Source organism: Glycine soja, chromosome 6, assembly GCF_004193775.1.
Source record: "Glycine soja cultivar W05 chromosome 6, ASM419377v2, whole genome shotgun sequence".
In the NCBI taxonomy this organism is placed as follows: Eukaryota; Viridiplantae; Streptophyta; class Magnoliopsida; order Fabales; family Fabaceae; genus Glycine; species Glycine soja.
Genome location: NC_041007.1, coordinates 4,782,641 through 4,803,958, shown reverse-complemented (window position 1 = coordinate 4,803,958; position 21,318 = coordinate 4,782,641). Strand labels below are relative to the sequence as shown.

General features: G+C 32.4%; 2 protein-coding genes across 4 annotated transcripts; both read left to right on the top strand.

The window, feature by feature from the left end:
• Positions 1–1,431: 1,431 nt before the first annotated feature.
• Positions 1,432–8,996, top strand: LOC114414926 (nucleolar and coiled-body phosphoprotein 1-like). 2 transcript variants are annotated; one of them, XM_028379376.1, is made up of 14 exons: positions 1,432–1,816; positions 2,497–2,700; positions 2,813–3,078; positions 3,409–3,535; positions 3,655–3,852; positions 3,951–3,998; positions 4,102–5,010; positions 5,147–5,254; positions 5,427–5,500; positions 6,050–6,101; positions 6,978–7,064; positions 7,139–7,182; positions 7,937–8,011; positions 8,086–8,996. In XM_028379376.1, the coding sequence occupies exons 1-14, from the start codon at positions 1,706–1,708 to the stop codon at positions 8,528–8,530; spliced, it is 2,748 nt and encodes a 915-aa protein (XP_028235177.1). In that variant the 5' UTR covers positions 1,432–1,705; the 3' UTR covers positions 8,531–8,996. The 2 variants fall into 2 exon arrangements, with proteins under 2 accessions (XP_028235177.1, XP_028235178.1); XM_028379377.1 differs by having other exon boundaries at positions 1,435–1,816; positions 2,897–3,078.
• Positions 8,997–12,343: 3,347 nt separating this feature from the next.
• Positions 12,344–19,904, top strand: LOC114414925 (nucleolar protein dao-5-like). 2 transcript variants are annotated; one of them, XM_028379373.1, is made up of 15 exons: positions 12,344–12,684; positions 13,554–13,757; positions 13,869–14,050; positions 14,373–14,499; positions 14,619–14,816; positions 14,916–14,963; positions 15,070–15,954; positions 16,084–16,191; positions 16,320–16,393; positions 16,950–17,001; positions 17,870–17,959; positions 18,033–18,076; positions 18,489–18,563; positions 18,736–18,810; positions 18,885–19,904. In XM_028379373.1, exons 1-15 carry the CDS (start codon positions 12,574–12,576, stop codon positions 19,381–19,383), a joined length of 2,772 nt encoding a protein of 923 aa, XP_028235174.1. In that variant the 5' UTR covers positions 12,344–12,573; the 3' UTR covers positions 19,384–19,904. The 2 variants fall into 2 exon arrangements, with proteins under 2 accessions (XP_028235174.1, XP_028235175.1); XM_028379374.1 differs by having other exon boundaries at positions 12,345–12,684; positions 14,354–14,499.
• The last annotated feature ends 1,414 nt before the right edge of the window (positions 19,905–21,318 follow it).

The following is a 21,318-nucleotide window of genomic DNA, read 5'->3' as shown; positions in this document are numbered from 1 at the left end:
TTTCAAAATATGATGCAATCTTTGCTTTTATTTTTTCTCCATCTTATTGGTGATTATTGTTTATTAGTCTCTTCTTATTGGTCAAACGTTCCTGCAAAGTGGAGTTTTATGTCGTGTAGCTTTACAAGAGGCCAAAATCCAGTTGAATTTATGGGTCATAAAACAGTGACTTTGCTTTTGTCCTCTTGCTGAAGGCATAAGTATTGATTACCAGTGATCAGCACTTGGAATTTTATACATTTTGAATTGATTTGCTAACTCCACTTTTTCTTTTTTAGCTGCATATTCTCTTTCTGATAGAGATTAATTCATGCATCAGAAAGAGGCGGCACTGTGTCAGAATGAAAAATGTCTAAGAACTCACTCTTGTCGATTGAAAGTTATTAAGAATGATATATTTAATGTTACTTTCTTTTAATGTGTGAATTTTAAACCAGAGAGTGTATTTTAAGGAGTGTTAAAATTGTGTCCATTTTTTTTTCTTAATTGAAAATGTGTTTTTAATACTCCTCTTGTTAGAATATCAGTTTTTTTTTTTTTTTGAATGTCAGAATATTAGTCTAATGTAACTTATATCATAAATAGTTTTAGTGTGAATTTTATCAATCTAACTGTTAAAATATATTAATATATTTACCTTGATCCTCGTTGTCCCAAATTAAGTTGAAACAGTATAAGCAAAATATAACCCACATTTAATTATTTTTTAGTATCTACATTTTATTTTTCTTGTGAGTTTAATGTTTATAAATTGTAAATGTAAAATTTTTAAATTATTAACTAACTAGAAATTATTTGAAACATGACTTTTAAAGTATTTATTATAAAAATTAATAAATTTATTATATACAATTATTTATGATAAATAATAAAGTAAAAAAATTCTATTAGGAATAAATATAATCAAATTTTTATTAATTATAACACAAATTAATTTATTCCTTTGCAACATGTCATTTTTTAAGTACACACATACATACCGATATACACTTTTTTTTATACATAAACTTATTTTTAATGGCACACATACATTTTAAGAATAAGTTCATTTTACTCGGATCAATAAATAAAGATGAGGTTTTAAAAATATTTATTATAAAAAACAATAAATTTATAATATACAATTATGCATAATCTATAATAATGTAACTGGGTAAAAGGAATATAATTTTTTTATCATCAATATCTTCTTTTTTTTAAAATTATTATCAATATCTTTAATTAATGAATGTACTGTCTTCTTTTTACTATGTACTTTTTAATTTTTAATTACACATATATACACTTTTTCAGATATATTTGTTTTTCTTTTTTGCTTCAAGACATATTTGTTTTATTAATTCTACATATACATTGAGTATATCCCTCTGATACAAGGATCTATTTTCCTCCTTGAACATATCTTACTTTCTCTTTTTTGCGTCATTTTTAAAAAGTAATTTGGGTATGAAAATGTTAGTCTAGTAGTATTCATTCATTTCTACTCTTTTTCACAGGAACGAACACATGCTTAGTTTTTGTCTGTGACTCACTCACTCAACTCTGTTGTTCATTAGTGCTGCAAAAGGGGAGGAAAAAACAAATAGAGAAAAACCCTAATCTTCTGGTTCCTCTCAAATTGGTTGAATTGGAGCACTTTTATGGCCTCAACGGAGTGATGCAGAGTAGAGTGGTGTGAGTCTGTTGTAGAAGAGCAAGACAACCGATGGCAATGGCGTCTACCGATACAGAGTTGGAAGAACAACTCCTGGAAGCCGGTAACAAGCTCCTCCTAGATCCTCTCTCCTCGGTGGAGGACCTCCTCCCACTCCTCGACGTAATAACGCCCTTTCCCTTCAATTTTTGATTTTTCTGTAGTGTGTAGTGGAGCTAGAAGTTGCTCCTGTGTAAAAAAAAAGTACATGCAATATTTGTTTTCAAATTGTTATTCTTCTAGCTCAATTGATGGGATAGGTGTTATAACTGGTTGTCTTTTTCTAACTGAATTTGTTTTAATGTATACATATTTTATGCTAATTACTAAATATTGTATATCATTGCCGATCTCACATCAATCTCGGGTAGTGGGGTGTTGGATTTGAGATTTTGTTACATCTTCTTTACATACTTTAATTGCCCTCTCTGTTTTGTTGTTGTATTGTGTTGCTGTTTTGTTGGGTCATTTAGCATATATTTATAAACTACAGTTGTGTGCATAACTACTAAGTTGTGTGAAAGACCAGCGTTGTTTCACTTCCTGTCAGGCTTTCACGTAGGCACTCTTTAGCTTCACAGGTGATGGAGAGTTTTTATGATTTAAATAATGTCTCTGAATTCCGGCAACTGTTTATCTAAAAAATTTAAAATACAAGTTTGAACTTTGAAGTGAGGTGAAGCTGAAAAGTTCCTCTCTGATAAAAGTTATGCAAGTCTAAACATAGTCCCAAGTAAATGGATGGTCAAAGTATTAAACACACTTTTTGTGATTTACATACTATTTTTTCCTTTGCACTGCAGCAAGTAGAGAGTTGCCTATCAAGGGTTGAACAGTCACCTAATGACTCTATGCGAAATGCACTCTCTCCATCATTGAAAGCATTGATTACAGACAAACTTTTAAGGCACTCAGATGACGATGTCAAAATTGCAGTTGCCTCTTGCGTCAGTGAAATAACAAGAATCACTGCACCTGAAGCTCCTTATGATGATGATCAAATGAAGGTGTCCACGATTTTTTTCTACTACAGTATATGAATGGACTTAACTATTATCATACCCTTTATGAAAGACATCAGTAAATCAATTGAATTTTACAGATGACATTTTCTTGCAGGTGGTCTTTCTATTAATAGTATCTTCGTTTGAAAATCTACATGATAAGTTAAGCCAATCATATACAGATGACATTTTCTTGCAGGTGGTCTTTCAATTAATAGTATCTTCATTTGAAAATCTACATGATAAGTTAAGCCAATCATATGCAAAGAGGACCTCAATTCTTGAAACTGTTGCGAAAGTCAGATCATGTGTGGTAATGCTGGACCTTGAATGTGATGCCCTGATTTTGGAGATGTTTCAGCATTTCTTTAAAGCTATAAGGTAAGACTATAGTAAAGTTCCGCATCATCATGGCTTCAAATACTTTGTCGTCTATAATACTACCTCCAACATGATTTGATTACTTTGATCTTTTACTGCATTATCTGTGTGAACTATGTTAAATGTGTTTCTATTTTTTCGTGCTTAATACCTTTTAAGCATGTACTAATACTGTTGTATTTGTGTATCGTATTGAACCCAAGACTCACACTTTTACCTGTGCAACATGGTTGTTACATATATACCAATGCATTTTTTTTAGACAGTTGGAAATGCTTAATGTGGGGGGTGGGGGGCATGGTTCTAACCAGCTCCATTATAAAATTTCAGGGAACATCATCCAGAAAATGTTTTTTCATCCATGGAAACAATTATGACCCTTGTTCTAGAGGAAAGTGAAGATATATCCTTAGACCTGCTGTCTCCACTCCTGGCCAGCATTAAGAAAGACAATGAGGTTGTAGTTTGACAGTTACAATTTCATTGTCTCTAGTAGATTGCGATTTTAAACTTGAACCTTGTTTTTGTTGTCCAAATTTTGTCATTGTTTTGATGTTGATAATTATTGTGATCTAGGAAGTTTTTCCAATAGTCCAGAAGTTGGGGGAGAGGGTCATTGAATGCTGTGCAACCAAACTTAAACCCTACTTGGTTCAAGCAGTGAAATCCTTGGCTATATCTGTGGATGATTATAGTGCAGTACTTGCTTCAATATGCCAAGATACGTCTGATGACTTGGAGAAAAATGATACATGTGTTACTAGTGAGCTTGTGGTCAGTTTTCTGCTGGTCTTTTGTCAATTAATGTTTGAAACAATTGATGATGAGAAAGTTCATGAAATTTTCTTTGTTGTTTTTTTGACTTCTTTCAGGAAGATAAGAGTGATTCAGCAAAACAGTCACCAGAGGAGTCAACACATGTATGCCCCCACTTTAATGCATCTGTTTTTTCTGTGTCTTGTGGTTCTAGATTTTTATCTTCCAGGATTGAACACTGGAACATGTTGATTATGGTTCGATCAGGTGGTTGAAAAGGATTCAAGGGAAGTTGCGCCCTCTCAACCAGAAAATACTGGTGTGAGTATATCTCCAAAGTTGGTAATGAGCAATGGTGTTGCATGTGTTGGAGAAGATAATGCTTTAGCTGATTCCAAGTCCATTAAAAAACAAGAGGACGCTGATTTTTCTAATCACTCTGAAGGTTTGAATATATCTGGTGAGGAGGTGCATAATAATTTGGACACTGAAAAAGTTGACAATAGTAAACAAAAGCCAAAACAAGCTACCAAGAGACGACGAAAGAAATCAAGCTCTTCAACTAAATCAGCAAAACCTTCCAAGGGTCATGTTGCTGCTAACGAAAGGGAAACTGAGAAAATGCTTGACCATGAAAGCAACAACAAGAAAGTTCCCAGTCCCCCTCACGAGGATCATTCTGTTGAAGCAGCAGGACCTCCAGAGAATGACAATGAAATCGATGCTAAGATTTCATCACCAAAGGCTTGCAACGGTGAATCTGAAGTTGTTGCTTCTCCACCAAGGGAGAGCCTCTATGATGAAAATCTTTCAAGGAAACATGGACGAACAAAAAAGAAAGATGGACCTATAAAAGAAGGGGCTGCTGAGGATGCTTCAAAGGTGTCCGGAGGAGCTAGTGATTCAGATGCCAAACCTGTCAGGCAGTCAGTGAAAAAGGCACTTGGTCTGAAGTCTGATGTGAAAAAAGCTAGTGTGGTGGATTCTGTTAAAAAAGGAAGTGGGGCAGTTAATGATGCAGATGCTAAAAAGCACTCAGCCAAGAAATTAGATGAAAACAAAAAGGGTAGTGGTGGATCCTCTTCAAGGCAGATGGAGGACAAGAAAAAGGGAAGGCGGGGGAAAGCTAACTCTGAAACAGATGTAGCAAAGTCATCTGCTATGGAGTTGGACAAGGTATCTTTTTGTGCTTTATACAGTGCTTGCTTCTTTGCTACTGTTTATCAACATTATTGCTACATGATTAATGATTTTATGCTGGTCTGTTATTTTTAAAAGTAAAGTATTAAAGGAATCATTGTTAAATATTTAGGAAATGGTTTCTTCTCCGAGGTCTGGTACAAAGTCAACTAAAAATGAAAATTCAGAGGATACTCCCAAGACAAATGTGAAAAGGAAACGCAGTTCAGGAAAAGAAAATGCACGTATCCTGTTCTCTCTGAATTTTTAAATTATATTATTGAAACTTCCAAGATATATTCGTTAGGTAACTTTTCCTTTAGTGAAAATCCTCTATGTAGATATGTCTTTCTAATTCCAAAATTTTCTATGTCTTCTCCCGTTGATTACTAATTATCTTGTTGCTATATCAGGAGTCTAGTACAAAGGAATATGGTCAAAACCTTGTTGGTTTACAAGTCAAAGTTTGGTGGCCTGATGATCATGAGTAAGTACTTAGCATGTCTTCAATTTTTACATGCTGTAACTGGAATTTTGGTTAACAATCGGCCTGGAATTGCTTTGTGCTGTTTGGCATTTACTTTTAAATTGTAATCTCTAGGTTTTGAACATATGGTTGTCTGTGCATTGGAACACATGTGTTTAGACCTCTTAATGTGGACTAATGTTGTGTTCATGATATTTGCATTATGTGTATTACAGTTACGATTACTACATGTATCTGATTTATGTGTATTACAGTTATAATTACTACATGTATCTTTGTGTATCTTATTGGTTTATATGTTTTTTTCTGCATTTATTTCAACATTGTTTATGATAAACTGTGCCTTATCATAATTTCACAAATTACTTCTCATAAATTGTAATAGGTACCTTCTGTAAAATTTAGTGTTGGAAAGCTTTGATGTGAAATAGCTGGAATTAAACTAGGGTATATCATCATGCACATTCTATTTTTGATCAGTTTGCCTGTTCATTTTGATGTAATAGAAATATTTACTATATATTTTCACTGACACATAATCTGTTACAGGTTTTACAAAGGTGTTATTGTATCTTTTGATTCTGCCAAAAAGAAGCACAAGGTAATTTGACAGTGTATTAAGTCCTTTCTCTACCCTTCCCATCACTGACTAAAAGCTTTGCATTCTTTTATTCTTTAGCATTGTTGTTCCTTCTTAAGCATCTTTAACTATTTGTTGGAATGTCTGGATGGCATAATATCTTAGGCATACATTTGGATTTTGGGAATGTTGGGGAGGGAGGCAGGGGTACATTTAGGTATTGTTTCAACTTGCAAAAAAATATAACATACTGGTACTACTGTTATGGCCCATTTGTTTGAGCCTTTTTTTAAGGAAAAGAAGAAGAACAAAATTTTTAAATTGAGGAAAAAAAATAAACACTGGACATTGTATCTCTATCCCCATATAAAACACCCTTTCAAGTCTTAATTAATTAATGGGAATTAAGAAAGTTTGTTAATGTGGTTAGTAACATTAAATTTGTTAATCATTTATATTAGTTTCCAAAATTACCCTTCAGATTATTTGGACTGTTTATCTAACTCTTTGCACCTAGTTACCTTTCACCTGATTAATTATTTTGTGTTGATCATCTTGAATTCTCACAAGAATGATAATGAGTTTATCTTATGAATTTAAAATATTTGTTTATTGACCACAAAATTTGTAAAGTTATTAAGAATATTTTGGTAAAAAAAAATAATTAATGCAAAAAACAATTTGAATAGGGTCTTATGTAAAGGGACAAACGCTTTTTTTGGAAAAGAGTCTCATATATAGGTGGGGAGGTTGTAATTGGAAAAGTTTTTCTTGAAAATAAAAGTAAAACACAAACAATGACAAAGAAAGTCATTTTAGTGCTTTTCTCATGAGCTAGGAAGATTAGCATGTGAGAAAAAACCTATTTTATCTTTTGACACCTGTTCTCTATTTTAGGTCTTGTATGATGATGGTGATGAAGAAACATTAAATCTTGTGAAGGAGAAATGGAAGGTCATTGAAGCTGACTCAGATGCAGATAAGGTTGGTCTGTGCCTTGTACTTTTTAACACCAAATTTTCTCTGTCTAAATTAATGGCAACTATTTCTATGGACAGGAGGAACGAAGTGATCACACAGATCTTGATGCTTCCACTGATATGTATGTACTGCATATTGTTAATGTCATTTTTTATAGTTACATCTTTTGTTGTATTATCCGATATTTTTCATGCATGTTTTTATGGGGTGTGTGTATATTTGATGTTGCCCTTTTGCACAAAGTTTGTTTGTTTGTGTTCTCGGCTTGGTTGGGGCTGTTGTCACATCTCTGTGCTTGTCACTATTTGTTGGATACATGTTTGAAAGAAAGCTACCATGATATATATGACCCCAAAACCTGAACCTACTCTTTTTGCGAATGTGTATTTTGTCAATGATGATTTGCCTGTGCTCTTAATTTGGAGCTTTTGATATGATTTGTCCTATAGCATATTTCTGAATTTCCCCCTCTTTCGGGTAGGTCCAGTGTTGTTGCTTTATTGTATTATTGATGTTCCAATTATGCCTGTGGCCTTTAATTATTGAAGCTACTGGAAATCTAGAGCATGTAAGGGTTGTGGATTTTCAGTTGAATTTAATAAATTGTGTTGAGTGCTATAAGAAATATTGTAAAAAAATAAACAGCTAGTGTTCTTTAATTTAATGGAAACTTTTTTGGCACTGATATATATATATAGAGAGAGAGAGATTATTTAATGTTTTCCCTTTGTTTTGAAGGATTCAAATGGACATGTCACATGTGTTTATTGCTGTATTTTGTGATTCTCTTTGATGCTGTGACATACATGGTGTGGTTTCCAGTTGTCTCTTTATTTGGTCTTGTTTACATTGCATTGTTCTCTGATGCTATTCAGGCCACCGAAGAAGAAAGGGAAAAGAAGTGCTGGTGAGTCAACCAAACAAGGAAAGATGGATGCTTCTTCCAGAAGGTTTGTAAATATCAATTATTCTATTTCAGCTTCACCTCTTGTTTGATATCTAAATTTTTTGCTTCAATTTGTAGCGGTGGAGCAGCAACATCCAGTAGATCAAAGGGTGCATCCACGAAGTCTAGCCAGAAGTCCGAAGATGGCAACAAATCCATAGATTCCAAGACTATTAGCAAACCTGAGGATGAAGTTGGTAGAAAATCTAAGGCCAGCGCTCCTAAAAGTGGTAGCAATAAATCTATTGTCACCGATAAAAAAATGAGTAATAAATCCAAAAACATTGATACTTCCAAGACAAGTGAATCAAAGGATGATGACACTAGCACGCCAAAACCCTCTGCGAAGTCTAAGCAAGAAACTCCAAAAAGTGGAAAATCCAAGCAAGAAACCCTGAAGACTCTCATTTCGAAAAGAAAACCTTTCAAAAGTGGTGGAAAGACTGATGTTAATGGTGCGGGCAAGGTGAAATTTGGTTTATTGAAGAGAAAATATTCCGAGAATGAGAACTCTGATGTTTGAGCAGGAGAGGTAGAAAATGCCAAGGGCAAGACTTCCAAGTTCATCAAAGGCACAAGTGAGCTCAAGAGTGGAAAGAAGCGTTGGAGAAGCTAAAAGTATATATTTTTTCTCGCTGTTTATTTCTTAGCTGGGTGCTTGCTTTGTGCTTTTCGGTGTACTATTCCCCATGGCTTTTAATTGTTTCTTCCTATGGCTAGGGTGATCAAATTAATTTAAGCCATGTCAGGTAGCTCTGTATCGTTTTGTGGTAATTATCTCGTTGTTGCTAGCAATCTTTTCTCTCGTTATTAGTTAGGTTAGTCGTAGTATGGGTTAGTATCTTTGGTTACTTTTCCATTGTTTCTAGACTAGAGGAATGTTATTTGAAGGCTAGCAACTTTCATTTATAGAATGCTTTGGCACTCCCCGATGTTTGATAATATATAAATTTACATTCATTCACATAATCACATTGCCCTTGTTTCAATGGTATTTTAAATTTCTATATATTTCAGCATCATAAGTATTGGTGAATATATTTAGGATGGTGAATTTTATTAAGATATTAAAGGATTTTGTTTTTATAAAAAATGTCTGGTATTCAATGAAAATTTTTATTTTTTTAACAACAATCAAGATTTTTAAATAAAATAAATATTGTAATACTCAATCAGGATTATCAGTATTTTTTAGGATGATAATAAAATACAGTGATATTTAATTGATATTTTTTTATAACTTTTTTAAAAAGTCTTTTGACATTAAAATATATACAATTTTGATGGATTGTATAAGTTTTTAGTAGTATGTATAAATACTGGTGTGTACTTGGCTGATGCTCGGGAAAGTATTAAATAAGCCACGCATAGTTATAATATATTTTAAAAAATGTTAAAAGTTCTTTCACCAAAAAATCTTATATTTTGTAATATACTTTATAAAATTTATTTTAATTTAATTTCTTTTAAAAATCTCTATCTACAATGTACTATACAAAAAAAATATATTATATAAGTTACTATGTTATTTTACATTAAAGTATATGTTTTGATTTAGAAAAAGAAGAAGAAGAAATTGTGTAATATTTGAACTACTACAATGTACAGGGGTTTTATATGTCGAGAATAGTGTTTGTTGTCTTAAAACCAATTTATATTTAAAGTTAAAAGCAATTACATTGTTTAAAATGTATAAATTATTATTAACACTAATATTGAAGTATGAAATGTGAAAATAAAATCGTATATTTAATAATGTCAATAATTTGTTAAATAAGCGAATATTGTTTTTAGATATATGTATATATAATAATATTTTTACTATTTTTTTAATCCTTAAAATTTTAAAAAAATTTGTTTTTAGGAGTATAGCTCCTTTTATTTATTTTTAGTCCCTTAACTTTTTTATACTTACTTCTAATCTGTTAACTTTTGTTTATGTAATTAGTTTTAGTCTCTTAAAAAATATTAAAGTAAGAACGAAAAAAAATTAAAGAACTGAAAATATAATTAAAAAATTTAAGAATTAAAAACATAAATTTTAAAAAATTAAAGACCAAAAAGATATTAAACTTTGTAATAATTGAAAAAGTTGACAACACTTGTCATCCAATTTAGTTAGTTTAACCAAATATGATTAAAAGTTTATTTTCTATAATTAGCTAAACGATCTTGATTTGAACGTTTTGTTAATGATTTTCCTTTTGAATCTTATTTTTCTGTACATGGATTAAGTTATTGAATTCATGTTTAATGTTTTTTCATTGTTGACACTTATTAAGAAACTGATCCATAATCTAAATCTTGTAATTGAAAAATTAAGCTTTTGACTATTCTAATTTAATAACCGCACGATTCTTGAGCCTAAAAATAGGGATAGATTATATGCATGTGTAAATTTTCTACACCTAGGTTTTGTTCAACTCGACTTGATATATTTTTTTTCCTAGTTTAAATTCGGCTTGATTTAAGTTTTCAATAGATTGTTAACTCGAATCATATAAACTAGGAATAAAAAAATTTAAATCCTATATATTTTAAAATTTCAATTTATTAATAGATTTGGAATAAAATGATTGTTTAATTTCTTTAAAAAAAAGTAAAACTGAACTTATTATACTAATTTTGTAGGTCCATAAAATATGATAAAAAAATATAATAACAATCAAAGTTTTGCATAAATAAAAATTACCCATATAAAATAATAAAAAACATAAACGAATTTAATTTTTAACTCAAATTTAACTCATTTGATCTATAAATTAAATTTAATAAGTTAATTATCAAATTAAGTTTTTAATTATTTTTGAGTTGGTTTAGTTGATTATGGTCCGCTAGTGCTCATGAAATTAACTCCTAATTGAAAAGTCATTGATATTCTATTTGTAGCATAAGGAAAGTCATTCGCCAATGCCATAAATGTATTTAGAGAACCTGTGTAGCAAGATAAAGCTTTGTTGTACGGAGCCAAGAAGACAAAATTGTCCGTTCCATGGAAAACAAAGAAATGAAAATAAAATAAATTGAGATGAAAGTTTTAAATTAAATAATAGTGTAAGGTCTTGTTGTATTTATATGAATGAGAATTATTTATTTTATTTAACTTGAGAATATGTATTTGAATTTTATTATTTATAATTTTTTTTTGTATTAACTACAGTCATAGTCATATGTCCCTAGCAATATTTGACCTAAGATAAAAAAAATATAATATAAAAATATGAGTCTCATCTAATTTTACTAATTATTTCTTTTCATATCTACTCTCTTTCTGCACAAAACTAACACACCCTAAAAATTCTAACAAATCTATAACAATCATCAGTTTTTGACTCACTTTTAAAATTTCAAAATCCTAACTTAACCGAGATTATTTGTTTTGCCCGGAGGCTGGAGAAATATTCAAACCAACAACTTATTATTTTTCAAACATAGTGATAGTGATAAGTTGTACCTGTATATAACACTTGTGTATCTATTGATCCTATCAATAATAAATTGCAACTAACCAAGTCAAAGCATATTTCTTTCATCATTAAACATCTACCTTTATAAAACATAGTAAAAAAGTAAAAAAAAAAAAAAACAGGGAAATTAAAAAAAGAAACAAACAAGGAAGATGATATTTGCCAGAATATAATTAAGAAACGTGGTTTATCTTTAAGTCAATAAAGATAATCTTTTTTTATTTTATATAATTAAGAATAATCTCTCAATCATTATTATTATACATGAGGGCTCAAAGGGTCTTCTTCCAGATAAGGTATATATATATATATATAATAATAACTTTTTTTTTCTTGATGCTATTATCTAAATTTCACATGTAAACAAAAAAATATCATTTTTTAAGAAAAATTATTAATAAAGAATAGTTGAAAATTAATTTAATGTCAAATATCAGAGATAATTACTTATACATTATGTAAAGTATTAAATATAACTTTTTTTAATTTTTTTTGTAAGATCATCATAACCATTCTATCTTATTCCAGTATAATTTAATAAATGATACAAGTGGTTTAAGTAAAAAAAGATAATAACTTTTTGTTTTTTAATGTAATGATGATATACTTATATAAATTTTTAATAATTTAATTCTTCTATTGGTTTTAATGTAAAACGATAATGTGATTTTATTATATTTTGATATTTAAAATATTTATATATAAACTTTGAATTTTAAATAAAAGATACCATATTTAAATATTATTTACTACAATAACACCCAGCATATCATTAAAAATTATTTCGTGTGAATAAGAAAGTTTTATTATTATTATTATTGTTATTATTTGAATAGGAAAGTTATACTTATGAGCCCTTTCTTGAATGGAACTAAGAGAGAACATTATCAGATTTACGAGACAATTTTGTTCCTCTCGAAAACCAACCTTCATTTCCCCTTTTTAGTTTTCTCTGTGTCACTCTGTTTTTCATTATTATCGCAGGAAAAGAAAAGGAAAAAAAAAACCCTAATCTCTGGAATAGCGTTGGATTGGAGCGTTTTGAGGGCATCAAATCAATAGAGTGAAGCAGATCAAGAGGAAGAGGAGGGCACAACCAATGACAATGGGGTCCACCGATAAAGAATTGGAAGAGCAGCTTCTCGACGCCGGTAACAAGCTCCTCCTAGATCCTCCCTCCTCAGCGGAGGAGCTCCTCCCACTCCTCGACGTAATGACGCCTTTTCTCCCTTTTTCTTCTTCCCTTCAAATGTCTGTTTTCCATTCCTTTAATCTGTGATTTATTAATCAATCAGTGGAGTGGAGCCTGGAAATTGCAAACTTGCTCCTGAAATTATCTGGAATTGTTTTTTTTTTTTTTTTATTTCAAATGGTTCTTCTACTACCTCAATTGGTTTGGCTGTGATGGGATAAGTGTTATAGCGTATGTGTTAAGTTGTAATAGACATCCTAAGATAATATAATCATATCATTACTGCACGCCTTACATATATGGGGTTCTGATTGGTGATTGGTAATATTAATATGCTGGAATTCTTTGGTTAGGGATGTATAGACGATGTAAGTGAAGAAAGTTGAATTAGGTCCTATTTATTCAGTCTTTATTTTTTTTTATCAATTGTTGGTTTGCCGGTGAGTGTAGTAAGCTAAGGGTTGGAGTGGTGCCAAGTGCCAACAGTGATGCGTCTGACGGATGTTGGGCTTGGTTCCAGTGGTGTTGCTGTGGTTATGACAGAGGTTACACCAGCTTCACCGTAGTAATGTTTGTCCTCCCCCTCACATTACTAAAGTACCCCATAATCTGCTGCCTCTAGACCAAATCCAGCAAGACTCATCCTCCATCTTTCTGTTAATTTGCTGTTGAATATCTTGGCTTTTTTTTTGGATTGGTTCTGTTTATCTAAAAAATTTAAAGTACAGCTTGAGTTTGAACTTTGAAGTGAGGTGAAGGTGAAGCTGAAAAATTCCTCTCTGATAAAATATATGCAAGTCGAAAAACATAGTCCTAACTAAATGGTTGGTCAAAGTATTAAACACAATTTTGTGATTTTACGTATTATTTTCTCCTTTACACTGCAGCAAGTAGAGTGTTGCCTATCGAGGGTTGAGCAGTCCCCTATTGACTCTATGCAAAATGCACTCTCTCCATCATTGAAAGCATTGATTGCGGACAAACTTTTAAGCCACTCAGATGATGATGTCAAAGTTGCAGTTGCCTCTTGCATCAGTGAAATAACAAGAATCACTGCACCTGAAGCTCCTTATGATGATGCTCAAATGAAGGTGTGCACAATTTTTTCTACTACAATATATGAATGAACTTGACTATTATCATACTCTTAATGAAAGACATCAGTAAATCAATTGAATTTTACCGATGACATTTTCTTGCAGGATGTCTTTCAATTAATTGTATCTTCATTTGAAAATCTACATGATAAGTTAAGCCAATCATATGCAAAGAGGACCTCAATTCTTGAAACTGTTGCGAAAGTTAGATCATGTGTGGTAATGCTGGACCTTGAATGTGATACCCTGATTTTGGAGATGTTTCAGCATTTCTTTAAAAATATAAGGTAAGACTATAGTAAAGTTCAGCATCATCATGGCTTCAAATATTTTGTCGTCTATAATTCTACCTCAAACATGATTTGATTACTTTGATCTTTTACTACATTGTCTGTGCGAACTAGTTAAACGTGTTTTTATTTTTTCGTGCTTAGTAACTTTTAAACATGTACTGATATTGTTGTATTTGTGTATTGTATTGAACCCAATACTCATACCTTTACCTGTGCAACATGGTTTTTACATATATACCAATGCATTATTTTGGACAGTTGGAATTGCTTACTGTGTGGGGGCATGGTTCTAACCAGCTCCATTATAAAATTTCAGGGAACATCATCCAGAAAATGTTTTTTCATCCATGGAAACAATTATGACCCTTGTTCTAGAGGAAAGTGAAGATATATCCTTAGACCTGCTGTCTCCACTCCTGACCAGCATTAAGAAAGACAATAAGGTTGTTGTTTGACAGTTACAATTTCATTGTCTCTAGTAGATTGCGAATTTAAACTTGAACCTTGTTTTTGTTGTCCAAATTTTATCATTGTTTTGATGTTGATAATTATTGTGATCTAGGAAGTTTTTCCAATAGCCCAGAAATTGGGGGAGAGGGTCATTGAAAGCTGTGCAACCAAGCTTAAACCCTACTTGGTTCAAGCAGTGAAATCCTTGGGTATATCTGTGGATGATTATAGTTCAGTACTTGCTTCAATATGCCAAGATACATCTGATGACTTGGAGAAAAATGATACATGTGTTACTAGTGAGCATGTGGTAAGTTTTCTGTTGGTCTTTTGTCAATTAATGTCTGAAACATTTCATGATGAGAAAGTTCATGAAATTTTCTTTTTGTCATTTTTTGACTTCTTTCAGGAAGATAAGAGTGATTCAGCAAAACAATCACTAGAGGAGTCAACACATGTATGCCCCCACTTTAATGCACCTGTTTTTTTTTTCTATTTTTATGGTTCTACATTTTTATCTTCTGGTATTGAACACTGGAACATGTTGATTGTGGTTTGATCAGGTGGTTAACAAGGATTCAAGTGAAGTTACACCCTCTCAACCAGAAAATACTGATGTAAAGATATCTCCAAAGTTGGTCATGAGCAATGGTGTTGTAGAAGATAATGTTTTAGCTGACTCCAAGTCCATTAAAAAACAAGAGGATGCTGATTGTTCTAGTCACTCTGAAGGTTTGAATTTATCTGGTCATGAGGTGCATAATGATCTGGACACTGAAAAAGTTGACACTAGTAAACAAAAGCCAGAGCAAGCTACCAAGAGGCAGCGAAAGAAATCAAGCTCTTCAACTAAATCAGCAAAACCTTCCAAAGGTCAAGTTGCTGCTAACGAGAAGGAAACTGAGAAAATGCTTGACTTTGAAAGCAACAGCAAGAAAGTTCCCAGTTCCTCTCACGAGGACCATTCAGCTGAAGCAGCAGGACCTCCAGAGAATGACAATGGCATTGATGCTAAGATTTCATCACCAAAGGCATGCAATGATGAATCTGAAGTTGTTGCTTCTCCACCAAGTGAGAGCTTCTCTGATGAAAATCATTCGAAGAAAATTGGGCGAACAAAAAAGAAAGATGGGGATGCTGAGGGTGTTTCAAAGGTGTCTGAAGGAGCTAGTGATTCAGAAGCCAAACCTGTCAGGCGATCCGTGAAAAGGGCACTTGGTCAGAAGTCTGATGCGAAAAAAACTAATGTGGTGGATTCAGTAAAAAAAGGAAGTGGGACAGCAAATGATGCAGATGCTAAAAAGCACCCAGCCAAGAAATTAGATGAAAACAAAAAGGATCGTGATGGATCATCTTCAAGACAAATGGAGGACAAGAAAAAGGGCAGGTGGGGGAAGGCTAACTCTGAAGCAAATGTAGTAAAGTCATCTGCTATGGATGTGGACAAGGTATCTTTGTGTGCTTTATACAGTGCTTGCTTCTTTGGTACTGTTAATCAACGTTATTGCTGCATGATTTTATGCTGCTTTGTTATTTTTACAAGTAAAGCATTAAAGGAATTTTTGTTAATTATTTAGGAAATGGTTTCTTCTCTGAGGTCTGGTACAAAGTCAACTAAAAATGAAAATTCAGAGGAGACTCCCAAGACAAATGTGAAAAGGAAACGCAGTTCAGGAAAAGAAAATGTATGTATCCTGTTCACTCTGAATTTTTCCTTCAGTGAAAATCCGTTATGTAGATATGTCTTCCTAATTCCCAAATTTCAGTGTCTTCTTGTGTTTATTGCTAATTAATTATCTTGCTGCTGTATCAGGAATCTAATGCGAAGGAATATGGTCAAAACCTTGTTGGTTTACGGGTCAAAGTTTGGTGGCCTGATGATCGTGAGTAAGTACTTAGCATGTCTTCAATTTTTACATGCCGTCACTGGAAATTTTGGTTAACAATGGGCCAGGAAGTGATTTGTGCTGTTTGGCTTTTACTTTTAAATTTTAATATATGGTTTTTGAATATATGGTTGTCTGTGCATTGGAACGCATGTTTTTAGGCCTCTTAATGTAGACTAATGCTGTGTTCATGATATTTGCATTATGTATATTACATTTACAATTACTACATGTATCTTTGTGTAAACCTTTCTGTTGAAGTTGTTGTGGTCTTCATGGTTTAAGTTCAAGATTTCCCTTATTGGCTTATATGTTCTTTTCTTAATTTATTTCAACACTTTTTATGTTAAAGTGTGCCTTATAATAATTACAAAATTACTTCTTATAAATTGTAATAGGTACCTTATGTAAATTTTAGTGTGGGAAAGGTTTGATGTGAAATAGCTGGAGAGAATATGTTTGAATTAAACTAGGGTATATCATTATGCACATTCTATTTTTGATCAGTTCATTTTGATGTAATAGAAGTAATTACACTGACAAATAATCTGTTACAGGTTTTACAGAGGTGTTGTTGATTCCTTTGATTCTGCCAAAAAGAAGCACAAGGTGATTTGACAGTTTATTAAGTCATGTCTCTACCCTTCCTATCGCTGACAAAAAGCTATGTATTCTTTTTGTTCTTCTGTGTTGCTCTGCCCATTTAAGCAGTTTTTAATTATTTGTCAGAATGTCTAGATGGCATAATATCTTAGGCATACATTTGAATTTGAGGGGTGGGGGGGGGGGGGGGGGGGGTTACATTTAGGTAAAAAAAAAATGCTGATACTGCTGTTATGGACTTATGGCCCATTTGTTTGAGCCTTTTTTAGGAAAGGAAGAAAAATGAATTTTTAAATTGAAAAAAAAAATTCAAACCCTTGACATTCTACCTCTATCCCTATACATAAGAACTTTTAACTAATTGAAGGGATTTAAAAAAGTTAGTTAATGTAGTTTAGTAGCATTAAATATGCTAATATTATTTTCCAAAATTACCCTTCAGGTTATTGGGACTCGTTATCTCACTCTTTCCACCTAATTAATTAATGTGTGCTGGTTATCTTCAATTCTCACAAGAGAAAGAATGAGTTTATCTTATTAATTTACAGTATTTATTTATTGACTAAAAAAATATTGATGTAGTTAAGAGTATTTTGGTAAAAAAAATAATTAATCCGAGAACCAATTTGAAGAGGGTCTTATGTAAAGGGACAAGAAAATTTCTTAAAAGAATTTTATATATTGGAACACAGGTGGTAATTGGAAAGGTTTTCCTGAAAAAAAAAAGTAAATTACATACAATGAAAAATAAAGTCATATTAGTGCTTTTCTTATGAGCTAGAAAGAGTAGCATGTGAAGAAAAAAAAGCCCTTTTTTCAAAATTTCTTCAAATGCACCCTAATTTATCTTCTGACACCTGTTCTCTATTTTTAGGTCTTGTACGATGATGGTGATGAAGAAACATTAAATCTTGTGAAGGAGAAATGGAAGGTCATTGGAGCTGATGACTCAGATGCAGATGAGGTTGGTCTATGCCCTGTACTTTTTACACCAAATTTTCGGTGTCTACATTAATGGCAAATATTTCTGTGGACAGGAAGAACGAAGTGATCGTGCAAGTCTTGATGCTTCCACTGATATGTATGTGCTGCCTATTGATAATTTCATTTTTTGTAGATACATCTTTTGTCTGTATTATCCGATATTTTTCATGCATGTTTTTATGGAGTGTGCATGTATTGTGATGTTTCACTTTGGCAGAAATTTTGTGTATCTGTTCTTGGCTTAGTTGGTGTATTGGTGTTGTTGTCTTTGCTTCTTACTGATTTGTTGTATATTTGATGTTCCTATATGTTAGTGCCCTTTAATTATTGAAGCTGCTGGAAATCCAGAAAATGTAAGGGTTGTGAATTTTCAGTTGAACCTAATAAATTGTGTTGATTGCTTGAAGAATTATTATTTTTTAAATAGGCTTTAATTTAACTGAAACTTTTTTGGCAATGATACATACTCATCTGTTAACTGATATAGATGGAAAAGTGCTAAATTGTAGGACATGGCTATTTGTATCCCTCGTGAAGAAATTGGGCGATGTGCTGCATTGGTTTGATCTTTATCAATTACGAATGTTAGTAGATTGCTTAATGTTTTCCCTTCGTTTTTAAGGATTCAAATGGACGTGTCTTGTTTATTGCTGTATTTTGTGATTCTCTTTGATGGTGTGGCTTACATGGTTTGCTTTCCAGCTGTTTCTTTATTTGATCTTATTTTCATTGGCATCGTTCTTTGATCCTATTCAGGCCACCAAAGAAGAAAGGGAAAACAAGTGCTGTTGAGTCAACCAAGCAAGGAAAGATGGATGCTTCTTCCAGAAGGTTTGTGAATATCAATTAATCTATTTCAGTGCCATGTCTTGTTTGATATCTAAATTTTTTGCTTCAATTTGTAGCGGTGGAGCATCAGCATCCAATAGATCAAAGGGTGCATCCACGAAGTCTGGCCTGAAGTCCAAAGATGGCAACAAATCCAAAGATTCCAAGACTATTAGCAAACCTGAGGATGCAGTTAGTAGAAAATCTAAGGCCAGCATTCCTAAGAGTGGTAGCAGTAAATCTATTGTTACTGCTAAAAAAATTGGTAATAAATCCAAAAATACTGATAATTCAATTGAATCAAAGGATGATGACACTAGCACGCCCAAACCCTCTGCGAAGTCTAAGCAAGAAACTCCAAAAAGTGGAAAGTCTAAGCAAGAAACTCCAAAAAGTGGAAAGTTTAAGCAAGAAACTCCAAAAAGTGGAAAGTCCAAGCAAGAAACCCTGAAGACTGCCCTTTCGAAAGTAAAACCTCTCAAAAGTGGTGGAAAGACTGATGTTAATGGTAAGAACAAGGTGAAATCTGGTTCATCAAAGAGAAAATATTCTGAGAATGAGTACTCAGATGTTTGAGCAGGAGAGGTAGAAGATGCCAAGGACAAGACTTCATGTTCATCAAAGTCACAAGGAAGTGGGTATTTATTCTCGCTGTTTATTTCTTGACTGGGTGCCTGTCTTGTGCTTACAGCATTTAATTTTTTCTTCCTTTGGCCAGAGTGATCAAATGAATTTAGGCCGTGTATCAAGGAGCTGTGTCGTTTGTGGTAATCATCTTCTTGTTGCTAGCATTATTTTCTCCAGTTATTAGTTAGGCTAGTTTAGTTGTAGTATGGGTTAGTATCTCTAGTTACTTTTCCATCTTTTCTAGTAGACTAGATGAATGCTATTTTAAGGTAACACCTGAAAATATTTTGCTAGCATTCTTAATTTAACGAATGCTTTGGCACTCCCTGATGCTGACAGGTTGACTAATGACTACTTACTAGTTACTATCCACCCAATTAACGTTTTTAGATTGCTTAGTGCTTAGATGTGGTTGTTGTTTTGTTTTGAAACCTTTAGTTTGTTCAAATATTCCATAATTCACATTGATCCATTCGTTTTCCGAATGAAGTACGCAAACTTCGCTCCATTCATTGACATGTTTTTTTAATTTTTGGACCTTGATTTCAACCCCACCTCAACCAGGCACCAGGTCTCATGCCAGAGAGCTCAATAACTCAGTGAGGCTTACTTAAAAAAGAAAGTATGCAAAATAAGGGAAATGCCTTTGTCTTTACCCTGTATTTGGATGAAGAATTTTAAAATAATAGTATTTTAAATGCCAAGTAATTCAATTGAGAGTAATTAAATTTCAGTCAATTATAATATAATTTGTTTGGATAATAAAATTTTACAAATATATTCATTTAAATTCAAAACGAATTTTGTTCTGTGATTTTCTTCTCTCTGCTTACTTTCTCTCTCAGCCCACATAGCAACATCAATCTCAGTATTACAACAGCAACAGTCTCATGGTGAAACTTGTGTCCTTGAAAATCTTCAAATGGAAGGGGATGATATTGCAGATGAAGATGAAACGTGTTTTGTAAGATGAACATAGAGAGTGAGGGGTTTTTAAAATCTCACCTATTTTGGTGGAATTTTAAATTCCTAATTTAAACGAAGGATCAAAATCTTGAATAATTTTTCAAATTCTCATATTAAACATCCAAATGGAGCAATGTAGTCAATAACAATTCAAATACCCTAAAAAAATACATTATCCTCTTTAAATGCTTCAGTCAAATGCAGGGTTAGCGTTTTTCACGTATGTTGATTTTATTTTTTTGCGGGGTGGGGGGTTAGGGTGAATGTGGTACACTCTCAACTATTTATTTAAGAAATACACTTTTATTTTTTATTGTCTACGATATGCTCCTGATATGAATTGTAATTCTTATGGGCCTAAGTCGAATTTAGGCTTTTTAAGGGTTTGAGAATCTGATTTATGTTGGGCCACCGGAACATATTTCATTAGCACATGGAGGAAAGCGTGACATTCTTTTCAGTTTTCATCATATTCGTAGATGAGTGTTATGCAGAAGATTTTTGTTAGGAAAGGTAAAATTTATTTCGGTGACTGGGAGATATCTTTCGTGGAAACGGAAAAAAGTATATATATATACTTTTTTTGGAAACAAATGTCTTTAACGATTTCATCCTGCTTTTGTTAAGCACCAGATATCAAAAATCGGTTTCATGAAATTAAATATGTTGTGGCACGAAACATATGAAACTTCATTTTTAATTTTTAATGATCTTTCAAAACCCCCTTTAAAAAGAAAAGGTTTGTCCTGTCTTCTTTTGCGAATCGTCGATTTTAAAATTACACCTCCACATACTGCGTTCAAATAACCCCTTTCTTGTTACAGACAATAGCTGCTGCTGGTTTTGCCTTTTCTTAGTTTAGTTGTTAGAACTCCAAACCATTAGCTGCCTTTGATCGTTGAATTTTACAAATATAAT

Bases quoted from the DNA above. Each gene is read 5' to 3' on its own strand.
- LOC114414926 (XM_028379376.1), top strand. From the start codon at position 1,706: ATGGCAATGGCGTCTACCGATACAGAGTTGGAAGAACAACTCCTGGAA. The intron at 2,701-2,812 runs GTGTCCACGATT...ATTTTCTTGCAG, and splicing joins ATGATGATGATCAAATGAAG to GTGGTCTTTCTATTAATAGT. The intron at 5,255-5,426 runs GCACGTATCCTG...TTGCTATATCAG, and splicing joins GCAGTTCAGGAAAAGAAAAT to GAGTCTAGTACAAAGGAATA.
- LOC114414925 (XM_028379373.1), top strand. From the start codon at position 12,574: ATGACAATGGGGTCCACCGATAAAGAATTGGAAGAGCAGCTTCTCGAC. The intron at 18,564-18,735 runs GTTAGTAGATTG...GATCCTATTCAG, and splicing joins GATCTTTATCAATTACGAAT to GCCACCAAAGAAGAAAGGGA. The intron at 18,811-18,884 runs GTTTGTGAATAT...TTCAATTTGTAG, and splicing joins ATGGATGCTTCTTCCAGAAG to CGGTGGAGCATCAGCATCCA.